Consider the following 18,117-nt stretch of genomic DNA (forward strand, 5'->3'; position numbering starts at 1 on the left):
CCAGGGCAGGCCCTGGGCAGCTGCACTTCCCCTCGCAGACGGAACTGCTCAGTCGTTAGAAACCCGCAGGCCACAGGAGGGGCTGACCTTCCGCAGTTGGGGCCCAGGGGACAAGGACAGAGAGGGGAGGCAGGGCACCACCCAGCTAGCTCTGGCTGGGGCTGCAGTGTCCTGCTAGACACACCCAGCTCCTTGCCCCCCCACCGCTGTGTCCCACAGCACGGGGCGTCCCAGAACTCACCCCTGGTATCCAGGGTCACTGCTGACAGAGACATACCCACACTGCCGTGGTGGCTGAGACCCTTATCATCCAAGGCCACCCTGGCCCTCAGCCACGGCACGGCAGGGAAGTGACGGGGACACGGGGACTCAGCTGTGGGCCCGGAGTGTGCTGCTGGGACTCACGGTGGGGACCAAGGTGTGACAGCAGACAGGAAGTTGCCAGAGCTCCAAAACCATGAAAAGACACAAGAGCAAGCATGGGGTCGTCCAACAAAAGGGCCTGCAGGGAGATGGGGGGCCGCAGGGCCAGGCCAAAACACACCAGGTAGGGCCTCCAAGTCCACAATCTCAGCCCCTGCCACACTCCTGTCCACACAGTGGTCACAGGAACCCAGGACAAAATGGCCCAAGGGCCGAGTCAATCCAGGTGACACCTCCAAAACAACAACACACACAACTCAGACCCATCCACACAAACCAGACCCATCCACACAGCCCCAGACCCAATCCACAAAGCCCCCAGAACCCATCCACACAGCCCCAAACCCATCCACACAGCCCCAGACCCCATCCACACAGCCCCAGACCCCATCCACACAGCCCCAGACCCCATCCACACAGCCCCAGAACCATCCACACAGCCCCAGACCCATCCACACAGCCCCAGACCCCATCCACACAGCCCCAGACCCATCCACAGAGCCCCAGACCCATCCACACAGCCCCAGACCCATCCACACAGCCCCAGACCCATCCACAGAGCCCCAGACCCATCCACACAGCCCCAGACCCATCCACACAGCCCCAGACCCCATCCACACAGCCCCAGACCCCATCCACACAGCCCCAGACCCCATCCACACAGCCCCAGACCCATCCACAGAGCCCCAGACCCATCCACACAGCCCCAGACCCCATCCACACAGCCCCAGACCCCATCCACACAGCCCCAGACCCATCCACACAGCCCCAGACCCATCCACACAGCCCCAGACCCCATCCACACAGCCCCAGACCCATCCACACAGCCCCAGACCCATCCACACAGCCCCAGACCCATCCACACAGCCCCAGACCCATCCACACAGCCCCAGACCCATCCACACAGCCCCAGACCCCATCCACACAGCCCCAGACCCATCCACACAGCCCCAGACCCCATCCACACAGCCCCAGACCCATCCACACAGCCCCAGACCCATCCACACAGCCCCAGACCCATCCACACAGCCCCAGACCCCATCCACACAGCCCCAGACCCATCCACACAGCCCCAGACCCCATCCACACAGCCCCAGACCCATCCACACAGCCCCTGACCCCATCCACACAGCCCCGGACCCATCCACACAGCCCCAGACCCCGCCACACAGCCCCAGACCCATCCACACAGCCCCTGACCCATCCACACAGCCCCAGACCCCATCCACACAGCCCCAGACGCATCCACAGAGCCCCAGACCCCATCCACACAGCCCCAGACCCATCCACATAGACCCAGACCCCATCCACACAGCCCCAGACCCCATCCACACAGCCCCAGACCCATCCACACAGCCCCTGACCCATCCACACAGCCCCAGACCCCATCCACACAGCCCCAGACCCCATCCACACAGCCCCAGAACCCATCCACACAGCCCCAGACCCATCCACACAGCCGCAGACCCCATCCACACAGCCCCAGACCCATCCACACAGCCCCAGACCCATCCACACAGCCCCAGACCCCATCCACATAGACCCAGACACATCCCCACAGCCCCAGACCCATCCACACAGCCCCAGACCCATCCACACAGCCCCAGACCCCATCCACACAGCCCCAGACCCATCCACACAGCCCCAGACCCCATCCACACAGCCCCAGACCCCATCCACATAGACCCAGACCCATCCACACAGCCCCAGACCCATCCACACAGCCCCAGACCCCATCCACACAGCCCCAGACCCATCCACACAGCCCCAGACCCCATCCACACAGCCCCAGACCCATCCACACAGCCCCAGACCCCATCCACACAGCCGCAGACCCCATCCACACAGCCTCTGACCCATCCACATAGACCCAGACCCATCCACAGAGCCCCAGACCCATCCACACAGCCCCAGACCCCATCCACACAGCCCCAGACCCATCCACACAGCCCCAGACCCATCCACACAGCCCCAGACCCATCCACACAGCCCCAGACCCCATCCACACAGCCCCAGACCCATCCACACAGCCCCAGACCCCATCCACACAGCCCCAGACCCATCCACACAGCCCCTGACCCCATCCACACAGCCCCGGACCCATCCACACAGCCCCGGACCCATCCACACAGCCCCAGACCCCATCCACACAGCCCCAGACCCCATCCACACAGCCCCAGACCCATCCACACAGCCACAGACCCATCCACACAGCCCCAGACCCCATCCACATAGACCCAGACCCCATCCACACAGCCCCAGACCCCATCCACACAGCCCCAGACCCCATCCACATAGACCCAGACCCCATCCACACAGCCCCAGACCCCATCCACACAGCCCCAGACCCATCCACACAGCCCCTGACCCATCCACACAGCCCCAGACCCCATCCACACAGCCCCAGACCCCATCCACACAGCCCCAGAACCCATCCACACAGCCCCAGACCCATCCACACAGCCGCAGACCCCATCCACACAGCCCCAGACCCATCCACACAGCCCCAGACCCCATCCACACAGCCCCAGACCCATCCACACAGCCCCTGACCCCATCCACACAGCCCCGGACCCATCCACACAGCCCCGGACCCATCCACACAGCCCCAGACCCCATCCACACAGCCCCAGACCCATCCACACAGCCCCAGACCCATCCACACAGCCCCAGACCCATCCACACAGCCCCAGACCCCATCCACACAGCCCCTGACCCATCCACACAGCCCCAGACCCCATCCACACAGCCCCTGACCCATCCACACAGCCCCAGACCCATCCACACAGCCCCAGACCCATCCACAGAGCCCCAGACCCCATCCACACAGCCCCAGACCCATCCACACAGCCACAGACCCATCCACACAGCCCCAGACCCCATCCACATAGACCCAGACCCCATCCACACAGCCCCAGACCCCATCCACACAGCCCCAGACCCCATCCACATAGACCCAGACCCCATCCACACAGCCCCAGACCCCATCCACACAGCCCCAGACCCCATCCACACAGCCCCAGACCCATCCACACAGCCCCAGACCCATCCACACAGCCCCAGACCCATCCACACAGCCCCAGAACCCATCCACACAGCCGCAGACCCCATCTACACAGCCCCAGACCCATCCACACAGCCCCAGACCCCATCCACACAGCCCCAGACCCCATCCACACAGCCCCAGAACCCATCCACACAGCCCCAGACCCATCCACACAGCCGCAGACCCCATCCACACAGCCCCAGACCCCATCCACATAGACCCAGACCCCATCCACACAGCCCCAGACGCCATCCACACAGCCCCAGACCCATCCACACAGCCCCAGACCCATCCACACAGCCCCAGACCCCATCCACATAGACCCAGACCCATCCCCACAGCCCCAGACCCATCCACACAGCCCCAGACCCATCCACACAGCCCCAGACCCCATCCACACAGCCCCAGACCCATCCACACAGCCCCAGACCCCATCCACACAGCCCCAGACCCCATCCACATAGACCCAGACCCATCCACACAGCCCCAGACCCATCCACACAGCCCCGGACCCATCCACACAGCCCCAGACCCCATCCACACAGCCCCAGACCCATCCACACAGCCCCAGACCCCATCCACACAGCCCCAGACCCATCCACACAGCCCCAGACCCCATCCACACAGCCGCAGACCCCATCCACACAGCCCAGACCCCATCCACACAGCCCCAGACCCCATCCACACAGCCTCTGACCCATCCACATAGACCCAGACCCATCCACAGAGCCCCAGACCCATCCACACAGCCCCAGACCCCATCCACACAGCCCCAGACCCATCCACACAGCCCCAGACCCCATCCACATAGACCCAGACCCCATCCACACAGCCCCAGACCCATCCACACAGCCCCAGACCCATCCACACAGCCCCAGACCCATCCACACAGCCCCAGACCCCATCCACATAGACCCAGACCCCATCCACACAGCCCCAGACCCCATCCACACAGCCCCAGACCCCATCCACACAGCCCCAGACCCCATCCACACAGCCCCAGACCCATCCACACAGCCCCAGACCCCATCCACACAGCCCCAGACCCATCCACACAGCCCCAGACCCATCCACACAGCCCCAGACCCCATCCACACAGCCCCAGACCCATCCACACAGCCCCAGACCCCATCCACACAGCCCCAGACCCATCCACACAGCCCCAGACCCCATCCACACAGCCCCAGACCCATCCACACAGCCCCAGACCCCATCCACATAGACCCAGACCCCATCCACACAGCCCCAGACCCATCCACACAGCCCCAGACCCATCCACACAGCCCCAGACCCATCCACACAGCCCCTGACCCCATCCACACAGCCCCAGACCCCATCCACACAGCCCCAGACCCCATCCACACAGCCCCAGACCCCATCCACACAGCCCCAGACCCATCCACACAGCCCCAGACCCATCCACACAGCCCCAGACCCATCCACACAGCCGCAGACCCCATCCACACAGCCCCAGACCCCATCCACACAGCCCCAGACCCCATCCACACAGCCCCAGACCCCATCCACACAGCCCCAGACCCATCCACACAGCCCCAGACCCCATCCACACAGCCCCAGACCCATCCACACAGCCCCAGACCCCATCCACACAGCCCCAGACCCATCCACACAGCCCCAGACCCCATCCACATAGACCCAGACCCCATCCACACAGCCCCAGACCCATCCACACAGCCCCAGACCCATCCACACAGCCCCAGACCCATCCACACAGCCCCTGACCCCATCCACACAGCCCCAGACCCCATCCACACAGCCCCAGACCCCATCCACACAGCCCCAGACCCCATCCACACAGCCCCAGACCCATCCACACAGCCCCAGACCCATCCACACAGCCCCAGACCCATCCACACAGCCGCAGACCCCATCCACACAGCCCCAGACCCCATCCACACAGCCCCAGACCCATCCACACAGCCTCAGACCCATCCACACAGCCCCAGACCCATCCACACAGCCCCAGACCCATCCACACAGCCCCAGACCCATCCACACAGCCCCAGACCCATCCACACAGCCCCAGACCCATCCACACAGCCCCAGACCCATCCACACAGCCCCAGACCCCATCCACACAGCCCCAGACCCATCCACACAGCCCCAGACCCCATCCACATAGACCCAGACCCCATCCACACAGCCCCAGACCCATCCACACAGCCCCAGACCCATCCACACAGCCCCAGACCCATCCACACAGCCCCAGACCCCATCCACATAGACCCAGACCCCATCCACACAGCCCCAGACCCCATCCACACAGCCCCAGACCCCATCCACACAGCCCCAGACCCCATCCACACAGCCCCAGACCCATCCACACAGCCCCAGACCCCATCCACACAGCCCCAGACCCATCCACACAGCCCCAGACCCATCCACACAGCCCCAGACCCCATCCACACAGCCCCAGACCCATCCACACAGCCCCAGACCCCATCCACACAGCCCCAGACCCATCCACACAGCCCCAGACCCCATCCACACAGCCCCAGACCCATCCACACAGCCCCAGACCCCATCCACATAGACCCAGACCCCATCCACACAGCCCCAGACCCATCCACACAGCCCCAGACCCATCCACACAGCCCCAGACCCATCCACACAGCCCCTGACCCCATCCACACAGCCCCAGACCCCATCCACACAGCCCCAGACCCCATCCACACAGCCCCAGACCCCATCCACACAGCCCCAGACCCATCCACACAGCCCCAGACCCATCCACACAGCCCCAGACCCATCCACACAGCCGCAGACCCCATCCACACAGCCCCAGACCCCATCCACACAGCCCCAGACCCCATCCACACAGCCCCAGACCCCATCCACACAGCCCCAGACCCATCCACACAGCCCCAGACCCCATCCACACAGCCCCAGACCCATCCACACAGCCCCAGACCCCATCCACACAGCCCCAGACCCATCCACACAGCCCCAGACCCCATCCACATAGACCCAGACCCCATCCACACAGCCCCAGACCCATCCACACAGCCCCAGACCCATCCACACAGCCCCAGACCCATCCACACAGCCCCTGACCCCATCCACACAGCCCCAGACCCCATCCACACAGCCCCAGACCCCATCCACACAGCCCCAGACCCCATCCACACAGCCCCAGACCCATCCACACAGCCCCAGACCCATCCACACAGCCCCAGACCCATCCACACAGCCGCAGACCCCATCCACACAGCCCCAGACCCCATCCACACAGCCCCAGACCCATCCACACAGCCTCAGACCCATCCACACAGCCCCAGACCCATCCACACAGCCCCAGACCCATCCACACAGCCCCAGACCCATCCACACAGCCCCAGACCCATCCACACAGCCCCAGACCCATCCACACAGCCCCAGACCCATCCACACAGCCCCAGACCCATCCACATAGACCCAGACCCCATCCACACAGCCTCTGACCCATCCACATAGACCCAGACCCCCATAAACACTGCCCCAGACCCATCCACACAGCCCCTAACCCCCTTCATACAGCCCCCTGGGCCCCATCCACAGGTCCCCACAGAGAGAGGTTATAAGGGCCTGGTAGAGGGAAGCTGTCCAGGGACCCCGAAGCAGACAACGGCCAGGCACTGGGTGGAGACCCTCACTGGGCGGCAGCACTCGACCCTGACAATGGGACATGGGACATGTGACCCCTGTCCCCAGTGGTGTGGCCCCTGGGTGCCCGCACGTCACCAGCTGAGCAGTGCAGGCCTGTCTGGGCCCCAGCCCTGGGCCCACCCACAGCTCAGATCGGTGGTTCCAGGGCTGCCGTGTCCCTCGGGGCATGCTGGGAGCTGGCAGTGAAGGCTTCACACGGGGCGTCCCTCCCACTCCCACATGGGCACTAGAGGGTCTGTGTCAGGGTCGCACCCCAGGTCGAGGGCCGAGGCCCACCCGGCCCTGCAGTCCCCACGAGCAGGTGAGCCGGACCCTGCTTAACTGCCTCCGCATGGCTGTGCCCCCAACCTCGGGGCACTGCTGGCCGGTCTCAGTCGCCTCAGGGCCAACAAGGTGCCAGGGTCAGGCCAGTGAGGAGGCCAGATTGAAGGCCTGGAGCCCCGGGAACAGGGGCAGGCAGGGGGATTCGCTGAAGGGACGTTCACAAAGTCCCGTTCCCTCACACAGTCCCATCCCCTCAAACGGTTCATGGTTCCAAAACACGGTCGCCTGTCCCCACACAGTCCTGTCCCCTCACACAGTCCCGTCCCCTCACACAGTCCTGTCCCCCCCCACAGTCCTGTCCCCTCACCAGTCCCATCCCCTCACAGTCCTGTCCCCCCACACAGTCCTGTCCCCTCACATAGTCCCTTGTCCCCTCAACACAGTCCTGTCCCCCCACACAGTTCTGTCCCCTCACCAGTCCCGTCCCCTCACAGTCCCGTTCCCTCACACAGTCCCATCCCCTCAAGCGGTTCATGGTTCCAAAACACGGTCGCCTGTCCCCACACAGTCCTGTCCGCTCACACAGTCCCCTGTCACTCACACAGTCCTGACTCCTCACACAGTCCCGTCCCCTCACACAGTCCCGTTCCCTCACACAGTCCCCTGTCCCATCACACAGTCCCGTCCCCTCACACAGTCCCGTCCCCTCACACAGTCCCGTCCCCTCACACAGTCCCGTCCCCTCACACAGTCCCCTGTCCCATCACACAGTCCTGTCCCATCACACAGTCCTGTCCCCTCACACAGTCCTGTCTCCTCACACAGTCCCCTGTCCCCTCACACAGTCCCCTGTCCCATCACACAGTCCTGTCCCATCACACAGTCCTGTCCCCTCACACAGTCCTGTCTCCTCACACAGTCCTGTCCCCTCACACAGTCCTGTCACCTCACACAGTCCTGTCCCCTCACACAGTCCCGTCCCCTCACACAGTCCCCTGTCCCCTCACACAGTCCTGTCTCATCACACAGTCCCCTGTCCACTCACACAGTCCCCTGTCCCATCACACAGTCCCGTCCCCTCACACAGTCCCCTGTCCCATCACACAGTCCTGTCCCATCACACAGTCCTGTCCCCTCACACAGTCCTCTGTCTCCTCACACAGTCCTGTCCCCTCACACAGTCCTCTGTCCCCTCACACAGTCCCGTCCCCTCACACAGTCCCCTGTACCCTCACACAGTCCCGTCCCCTCACTGTCCCGTCCCCTCACACAGTCCCCTGTCCCATCACACAGTCCCGTCCCCTCACACAGTCCCCTGTCCCATCACACAGTCCTGTCCCATCACACAGTCCTGTCCCCTCACACAGTCCTCTGTCTCCTCACACAGTCCTGTCCCCTCACACAGTCCTCTGTCCCCTCACACAGTCCCGTCCCCTCACACAGTCCCCTGTACCCTCACACAGTCCCGTCCCCTCACTGTCCCGTCCCCTCACACAGTCCCCTGTCCCCTCACACAGTCCTGTCCCCTCACACAGTCCTGTCCCCTCACACAGTCCTGCTCCCTCACACAGTCCCGACCCCTCACAGTCCTGTCCCTTCACACAGTCCCATCCCCTCACACAGTCCTGCTCCCTCACACTGTCCCGTCCCCTCATACAGTCCTGTCCCCTCACACAGTCCCGTCCCCTCACACAGTCGTGTCCCTTCATGCAGTCGTGTCCCCTCACACAGTCCTGTCCCCTCACACAGTCCTGTCCCCTCACACAGTCCCCTGTCCCCTCACACAATCCTATCCCCTCACACAGTCCCATCCTCTCACACAGTCCTGTCCCCTCACACAGTCCTGTCCCCTCACACAGTCCCGTCCCCTCACACAGTCCTGTCCCCCCCCACAGTCCTGTCCCCTCACCAGTCCCATCCCCTCACAGTCCTGTCCCCCCACACAGTCCTGTCCCCTCACATAGTCCCTTGTCCCCTCAACACAGTCCTGTCCCCCCACACAGTTCTGTCCCCTCACCAGTCCCGTCCCCTCACACAGTCCCGTTCCCTCACACAGTCCCATCCCCTCAAGCGGTTCATGGTTCCAAAACACGGTCGCCTGTCCCCACACAGTCCTGTCCGCTAACACAGTCACCTGTCCCTCACACAGTCCTGACTCCTCACACAGTCCCGTCCCCTCACACAGTCCCGTCCCCTCACACAGTCCCCTGTCCCATCACACAGTCCTGTCCCCACAGTCCTGTCCCCTCACACAGTCCTGTCCCCTCACACAGTCCTCTGTCCCCTCACACAGTCCTGTCCCCTCACACAGTCCCCTGTACCCTCACACAGTCCCGTCCCCTCACTGTCCCGTCCCCTCACACAGTCCCCTGTCCCCTCACACAGTCCCCTGTCCCATCACACAGTCCTGTCCCCTCACACAGTCCTGTCCCCTCACACAGTCCTGCTCCCTCACACAGTCCCGTCCCCTCACAGTCCTGTCCCTTCACACAGTCCCGTCCCCTCACACAGTCCTGCTCCCTCACACTGTCCCGTCCCCTCATACAGTCCTGTCCCCTCACACAGTCCCGTCCCCTCACACAGTCGTGTCCCTTCATGCAGTCGTGTCCCCTCACACAGTCCTGTCCCCTCACACAGTCCTGTCCCCTCACACAGTCCCCTGTCCCCTCACACAATCCTATCCCCTCACACAGTCCCATCCCCTCACACAGTCCCGTCCCCTCACACAGTCCCCTGTCCCATCACACAGTCCTGTCCCCTCACACAGTCCTGTCCCCTCACACAGTCCCGTCCCCTCACACAGTCCCCTGTCCCATCACACAGTCCTGTCCCATCACACAGTCCCGTCCCCTCACACAGTCCCGTCCCCTCACACAGTCCCGTCCCCTCACACAGTCCCCTGTCCCATCACACAGTCCTGTCCCATCACACAGTCCTGTCCCCTCACACAGTCCTGTCTCCTCACACAGTCCCCTGTCCCCTCACACAGTCCCCTGTCCCATCACACAGTCCTGTCCCATCACACAGTCCTGTCCCCTCACACAGTCCTGTCTCCTCACACAGTCCTGTCCCCTCACACAGTCCTGTCCCCTCACACAGTCCCCTGTCCCATCACACAGTCCTGTCCCATCACACAGTCCTGTCTCCTCACACAGTCCTGACTCCTCACACAGTCCCGTCCCCTCACACAGTCCCCTGTCCCATCACACAGTCCCGTCCCCTCACACAGTCCCGTCCCCTCACACAGTCCCGTCCCCTCACACAGTCCCCTGTCCCATCACACAGTCCTGTCCCATCACACAGTCCTGTCCCCTCACACAGTCCTGTCTCCTCACACAGTCCCCTGTCCCCTCACACAGTCCCCTGTCCCATCACACAGTCCTGTCCCATCACACAGTCCTGTCCCCTCACACAGTCTTGTCTCCTCACACAGTCCTGTCCCCTCACACAGTCCTGTCCCCTCACACAGTCCTGTCTCCTCACACAGTCCCGTCCCCTCACAAAGTCCCCTGTCCCATCACACAGTCCTGTCTCATCACACAGTCCCCTGTACCCTCACACAGTCCCCTGTCCCCTCACACAGTCCTGTCCCCTCACACAGTCCTGTCCCCTCACACAGTCCTGTCTCCTCACACAGTCCTGTCCCCTCACACAGTCCTGTCCCCTCACACAGTCCCGTCTCCTCACACAGTCCCGTCCCCTCACACAGTCCCCTGTCCCATCACACAGTCCTGTCCCATCACACAGTCCTGTCCCCTCACACAGTCCTCTGTCTCCTCACACAGTCCTGTCCCCTCACACAGTCCTCTGTCCCCTCACACAGTCCTGTCCCCTCACACAGTCCTCTGTCCCCTCACACAGTCCCCTGTCCCCTCACACAGTCCCCTGTCCCCTCACACAGTCCCGTCCCCTCACACAGTCCCGTCCCCTCACACAGTCCCCTGTCCCATCACACAGTCCTGTCCCATCACACAGTCCTGTCCCCTCACACAGTCCCCTGTCCCCTCACACAGTCCCCTGTCCCATCACACAGTCCTGTCCCCTCACACAGTCCTGTCCCCTCACACAGTCCTGTCTCCTCACACAGTCCTGTCCCCTCACACAGTCCTGTCCCCTCACACAGTCCTGTCCCCTCACACAGTCCTGTCTCCTCACACAGTCCCGTCCCCTCACACAGTCCCCTGTCCCATCACACAGTCCTGTCCCATCACACAGTCCTGTCCCCTCACACAGTCCTGTCTCCTCACACAGTCCCGTCCCCTCACACAGTCCCCTGTCCCATCACACAGTCCTGTCCCATCACACAGTCCTGTCCCCTCACACAGTCCTCTGTCCCCTCACACAGTCCCGTCCCCTCACACAGTCCCCTGTCCCCTCACACAGTCCCATCCCCTCACACAGTCCCGTCCCCTCACACAGTCCCCTGTCCCATCACACAGTCCTGTCCCATCACACAGTCCTGTCCCATCACACAGTCCTGTCCCATCACACAGTCCTGTCCCCTCACACAGTCCTCTGTCCCCTCACACAGTCCTGTCCCCTCACACAGTCCTCTGTCCCCTCACACAGTCCTGTCCCCTCACACAGTCCTCTGTCCCCTCACACAGTCCCCTGTCCCATCACACAGTCCCCTGTCCCCTCACACAGTCCTCTGTCTCCTCACACAGTTCTGTCTCCTCACACAGTCCCGTCCCCTCACATAATCCTGTCCCCTCACACAGTCCCCACCCCCCTAGTGTCACTCGGTGTCCCACAGCTAACGACACACTCCTGCCACCCAGTCTTGGTGACAGAGCAGCAGGCCATGTCCCAGAACTCTTGGGGGTGCGGCACGATGTTCGTGATGTGGCTGGCGTGAACATTTGAGGGTCCGAAGTGGCGTGTCCACCCCGGGCCTTGGGGGCAGTGGCCGCTACCTCCCTGAGGCAGAGCACACAGCCCGGCACACAAAGGGGGTGTCCTGCTGCCACCCCGCCGCCCAGGAGGCGCCAGGAGGCGCCAGGAGGCAGCAGGCCCACCTCGCAGTGGGGGAAGGCTGGGGAGAGGAACCCCCAGGATGCCAAGCGGGGGCTGCAGGACGGGCAGCGCGGCCCCATGCTGCCCCCAGAGCGAGTCAGGTCCCCCTGGGACACAGCAGCGAGTGGCGGAGAGCTGGGAGCGAGAGAGGGAGCCCCTTCCGCCCTGTCCTGTCAGACGCACATCCTGACAGCTGAGGGAAGCAAGGAAGTGAGTGCCGCTTCCTCCGAGCCTGCGCCATCCTGCCGCCAGGCGCCCCTCACTCACTTGCGGTGGTCACCCTGGCTGGGCCCTCCGTTGCTCACTCAAGTCGCTGCACAGTCCCCACGTCAGCCTGATGCTCCCACAACACCCCTCTTCCCCGAGTCACCCGCTGCCCCTCAGGTCACCCCGCTGCCCCATAGGTCGCCATGCTGTCCCATGTCACCCCACTGCCTCTCAGGTCACCCCGCTGCCCCTCAGGTCACCCCACTGCCCCATGTCACCTAGATGACCCATGTCACCACGCTGCCCCATGTCACCCTGTTGTCCCTTAGTCACCCCACTGTTCCTCAGGTCACCCTGCTGCCCCATGTCACCACACTGCCCCATGTCACCCCACTGCCCTCAGGTCAACCCGCTGCCCCATGTCAGCCTGAGGATGGGGACTGGGTGCGCAGCCTGCAGCCCAGAGATATGGCTGAGAGTAGCATCAAGCTGTGCAGGTCTGAGCTGGGAGCCGGAGGAGCGGGAAGGAGCTGGAGCAGAGCTGGTGCTGACAGACAGACAGACAGATAGACAGACAGGTGGGCGAGGGGCTGGGGAGGGCAGCAAAGGGCCAGGACGCAGGAGTGCAGCCTGCGGGAGGCTCCTTGCCTGGCCGCCACTGCTCTGGGCTGGCGGCTTCAGCACCCATGGGGGGCACCAACCCGAACTAGGTCAGCACGCCTGCCTGGGCAGCGGTGCGGCCTCCTCTCCCTCTGCTCTCCTCTCCCTCTCCCTCTCCCTCTCCCTCTGCTCTCCCTCTCCCTCTGCTCTCCTCTCCCTCTCCCTCCCTCTCCCTCTGCTCTCTCTCCCTCTCCCTCTCCTCTCCCTCTCCCTCTCCTTCCCTCTCCCTCTCCCCTCTCCCTCTCCCTCTCCTCTCCCTCTCCCTCTGCTCTCTCTCCCCTCTCCCTCTGCTCTCCCTCTCTCTCTCCCTCTCCCTCTCTCCCTCTCCCTCTCCCTCTGCTCTCCCTCTCTCTCTCCTCTCCCTCTCCTCTTCCTCTCCCTCTCCCTCTCCCTCCCTCTCCCTCTCCCTCTGCTCTCCCTCTCTCTCTCCTCTCCCTCTCCTCTCCCTCTCCCTCCCTCTCCCTCTCCCTCTCCTCTCCCTCTCCCCTCTCCCTCTGCTCTCTCTCTCCTCTCCCTCTCCCTCTCCCTCTCCCTCTCCCTCTCCCTCCCTCTCCCTCTGCTCTCTCTCCCTCTCCCTCTCCTCTCCCTCCCTCTCCCTCTGCTCTCCCTCTCTCTCTCCTCTCCCTCTCCTCTTCCTCCCTCTCCCTCTCTCCTCTCCCTCTGCTCTCTCTCTCCTCTCCCTCTCTCCTCTCCCTCTCTCCTCTCCCTCTCCCTCTCCTTCTCTCCCTCTCCCTCTCCCTCTCCCCTCTCCCTCTGCTCTCTCTCTCCTCTCTCTCCTCTCCCTCTCCCCTCTTCCTCTCCCAGTGGGTGGGGCCTGGGGAGCTCCTGGGAGGGCATCTCCCCTAGCAAAGGAGAAGCACAAAGCACTCCCCTTCCTCATCCTCGGGGACTGAAGAGATTCTAAGTTACAGGCCAAACAGGGCGCAGGGACAGGGAGGGGATGGGACAGGGACGAGGATGGGGACAGGGAGGGGACGTAGACAGGGATGGAAATGGGGACAGTGACAGGGATGGGACCCGGATAGTGACAGGGACAGAAGAGAGATGGGGACAGGGGCAGAGATGAGGATGTTGATGAGACATGGTCAGGGACGTGGACGGGCAGGGATGGGGATGTGGTCAGGGACAGGGATGGGACAGGGACAGGGATGGGACAGGGACAGGAAGGGACGGGCTCAGGGGCCAGGGCTGCAGATGGGTCAGACCGAGACTGGCGTGGGACCCTCGGGTGCAGACAAGACCGGGGTCCGTGAAGGGTCTGGGTTGCAGACCGGTTTGGAGGCCGGGGCCGTTGCACCAGGGTCCCAGCATCCTGGGGACACAGGGCTTGGGAGGCCCAGGGCTCAATGTCTGGCTCAGGGTTCGAATCCTATGGTTTGGAGCTAGAGCCCCAGTTTGGATCCCAGAGTCTCAGGGACAGAAAGGGGGCTAGCGTCTGGGACCTGCTTTGGGAGTCAGGGCCAACGTTTGGGGATGTTGGGTGCTGGGGCACCAGGGCGCTTGGGTGTTGGGGTGTTAGGGTGCTGGGTGCTAGGGTGCTGGGGTGCTGGGGTGCTGGGGTGCTGGGTGCTAGGGCGCTGGGTGCTGGGGTGCTGGGGTGCTAGGGCGCTGGGTGCTGGGGTGCTAGGGCGCTGGGTGCTGGGGTGCTGGGGTGCTAGGGCGCTGGGTGCTGGGGTGCTAGGGTGCTGGGGTGCTGGGTGCTGGGGTGCTAGGGCGCTGGGTGCTGGGGTGCTAGGGTGCTGGGGTGCTGGGTGCTGGGGTGCTGGGTGCTAGGGTGCTGTGGTACTAGGGTGCTGGGGTGCTGGGGCGCTGGGTGCTGGGGTGCTAGGGTGCTGGGGTGCTAGGGTGCTGGGGTGCTGGGGTGCTAGGGTGCTGGGGTGCTAGGGTGCTGGGGTGCTGGGGTGCTAGGGCGCTGGGTGCTGGGGTGCTGGGTGCTAGGGTGCTGGGATGCTGGGTGCTAGGGTGCTGGGGTGCTAGGGTGCTGGGGTGCTGGGTGCTAGGGTGCTGGGATGCTGGGTGCTAGGGCGCTGGGGTGCTAGGGTGCTGGGGTGCTGGGTGCTAGGGTGCTGGGATGCTGGGTTGCTAGGGTGCTGGGGTGCTGGGGTGCTAGGGCGCTGGGTGCTGGGGTGCTAGGGTGCTGGGGTGCTAGGGCGCTGGGTGCTGGGGTGCTAGGGCGCTGGGGTGCTAGGGTGCTGGGGTGCTGGGTGCTAGGGTGCTAGGGTGCTGGGGTGCTGGGGTGCTGGGTTGCTAGGGTGCTGGGGTGCTGGGTGCTAGGGTGCTAGGGTGCTGGGGTGCTAGGGTGCTGGGGTGCTAGGGCGCTGGGTGCTGGGGTGCTGGGTGCTAGGGTGCTGGGGTGCTAGGGTGCTGGGTACTCGGTGCTAGGGCACTAGGGGGCTAGGGTGCTCGGGTGTTTGGGCGTGGGGTGTCAGGGGCCTGGGCTGCCGTCACTGAGGCTGGGGTTCCGGGTGCCTGTCCCGGGCGCATCTGGGGAGGGGGCTTCTGGTCCCCGGCGGGCCGCCCACCCCAGCTCAGAGCCTGCTCCCAGGTTGGCCAGGTTGGTGGCTCAGGTCCAAATTCCAGGCCCGGTGGGATTGGGGTCCAGGGTCTGGCCCAGGGTCACCTCGGGGTCCCCCGGGGTCAGCTCACCCCCAGGTGAGATGGGGTGCCTCAGGTGAGATCGGGTCCCTCAGGCGAGATCGGGGTCCCCAGGTGAGATGGGTCCCTCAGGCGAGATCGGGGTTCCTCAGGTGAGATCGGGGTCCCTCAGGCGAGATCGAGGTCCCACAGGTGAGATCGGGGTCCCCACGTGAGATGGGTCCCTCAGGCGAGATCGGGGTCCCCAGGTGAGATGGGGTCCCTCAGGCGAGATCGGGGTCCCTCAGGCGAGATCGGGGTCCCTCAGGTGAGATCGGGGTCCCTCAGGCGAGATCGGGGTCCCCAGGTGAGATGGAGTCTCTCAGGTGAGATGGAGTCCCTCAGGTAAGATTGGGGTCCCTCAGGTGAGATCGGGGTCCCCAGGTGAGATGGAGTCCCTCAGGTGAGATTGGGGTCCCTCAGGTGAGATCGGGGTCCCCAGGTGAGATGGAGTCCCTCAGGTGAGATCGAGGTCCCTCAGGTGAGATCGGGGTCCACAGGTGAGATGGGGTCCCTCAGGTGAGATCGGGGTCCCTCAGGTGAGATCGGGGTCCCCAGGTGAGATCGGAGTCCCTCAGGTGAGATCGGGGTCCCCAAGTGAGATCGGGGTCCCTCAGGTGAGATCGGGGTCCCCGGTGAGATGGGGTCCCTCAGGTGAGATCGGGGTCCCAGGTGAGACGGGGTCCCTCAGGTGAGATCGGGGTCCCGGGTGAGATGGGGTCCCTCAGGTGAGATCGGGGTCCCTCAGGTGAGATCGGGGTCCCTCAGGTGAGATCGGGGTCCCTCAGGCGAGATCGGGGTCCCTCAGGCGAGATCGGGGTCCCTCAGGTGAGATCGGGGTCCCTCAGGTGAGATCGGGGTCCCTCAGGTGAGATCGGGGTTCCTCAGGTGAGATGGGGTCCCCACGTGAGATTGGGTCCCTCAGGCGAGATCGGGGTCCCTCAGGTGAGATCGAGGTCCCTCAGGTGAGATCGGGGTCCCTCAGGTGAGATTGGGTCCCTCAGGTGAGATTGGTGTCCCCAGGTGAGATTGGGGTCCCCAGGTGAGATGGGGTCCCTCAGGTGAGATGGGTCCCTCAGGTGAGATCGGGGTCCCCAGGTGAGATGGGTCCCTCAGGTGATTGGGGTCCCCAGGTGATCGGGGTCCCCAGGTGAGATGGGTCCCTCAGGTGATTGGGGTCCCCAGGTGATCGGGGTCCCCAGGTGAGATGGGTCCCTCAGGTGAGATGGGCCCCCAGGTGATACGGGGTCCCTCAGTGAGATCGGGGTCCCTGAGGTGAGATCGCGGCCCCAGGTCAGCCCGCAGTCCTCCCCAGTGAGATCGCGGCCCTCAGGTCACCCCGGCGGCGCCCCAAGTGAGATCGCGGCCCTCAGGGGAGATCGGGGTGGCCCAGGTCAGCCCGGCGGCCCCCGGCCCCTGCTCAGCGCGGACCCGCCCGCCGCGGCCGCACTCACGTCGTCGAAGAGCGAGCCCACGTTGGCGGTGACCAGCAGCAGCGCGGCGCCCGGCGCGGCCGCCCGGCCGGCCATGGCGGCGAGGGAGGCGGTCAGCGGCGCCGGGGGTCGGCCCCGCGGCGCATGGCGGTCGGCGCGGCGGAGTGGCCGCTGCTCTGTCCGCCGGCGTCCGCCTGTCCGTCCGCCTCAGCGCGGCCCGCGCGCGGCCATTAGCGCGACCCCGAGCTCCCGCAGGGCGGTGCCAGGCGATCACGCCCCTGGGGGCGGGGCCGGGGCGTGTCTGACGGGCGGGGGCGGGGCCTCGTCGGGGGCGGGGCCGGGGCGCGACTGGCGGGCGGGGCGGGGCCGGGGCGGGGCGCCGGCGAGCGCGCGGCCATGGGGCGGGGCTCGGGGCGGGGCGCTGGCGGGGCGGGGTTCCGCTGAGAAGTCCCGAGGGGCGGGGCAGGAGGCGGAGGGGCGGGGCCTAGCGCGCGCGCGGGGCGGGGCGAGAGCCGGACGGGGGCTCGGGGGCGGAGACTCCCGGCTGTCGCGGCCGCCCCGCCCCGCCGCCGCCGCTCCGTCCGCGCCCCGCCCTCCGCGTTTCCATGACGTCACGACCCGCTCCCACGGTGCCGCTTAAAGGAGCCGCGCGCCCAGGCGGCTCTGTCCCTGGCCGGTGCGGGGGAGACTGTTCCACGTGCCCGGGGTCAAGACACGGTTGAGGGTCGGGGCGTCTGGGGTCAGCAAGAGGACAGGCAGGGTGCAGGT

At 65.0% G+C, this 18,117-nt stretch overlaps 1 protein-coding gene across 4 annotated transcripts in view; it reads right to left on the reverse strand.

The window, feature by feature from the left end:
* Window positions 1-17,626, reverse strand: part of INPP5A (inositol polyphosphate-5-phosphatase A) — an 83,424-nt gene extending 65,798 nt beyond the window's left edge. For all 4 annotated transcript variants that reach the window (XM_060171074.1, XM_060171077.1, XM_060171076.1 and 1 more), the window contains exon 1: window positions 17,371-17,626. In XM_060171074.1, the coding sequence (XP_060027057.1) occupies window positions 17,371-17,445 (75 nt within the window). In that variant the 5' untranslated portion in view covers window positions 17,446-17,626. The remainder of the gene's footprint in view (window positions 1-17,370) is intronic.
* Window positions 17,627-18,117: the final 491 nt, after the last annotated feature.

The sequence above is a fragment of the Erinaceus europaeus genome, chromosome 14, assembly GCF_950295315.1.
Source record: "Erinaceus europaeus chromosome 14, mEriEur2.1, whole genome shotgun sequence".
NCBI classification, from domain to species: Eukaryota; Metazoa; Chordata; class Mammalia; order Eulipotyphla; family Erinaceidae; genus Erinaceus; species Erinaceus europaeus.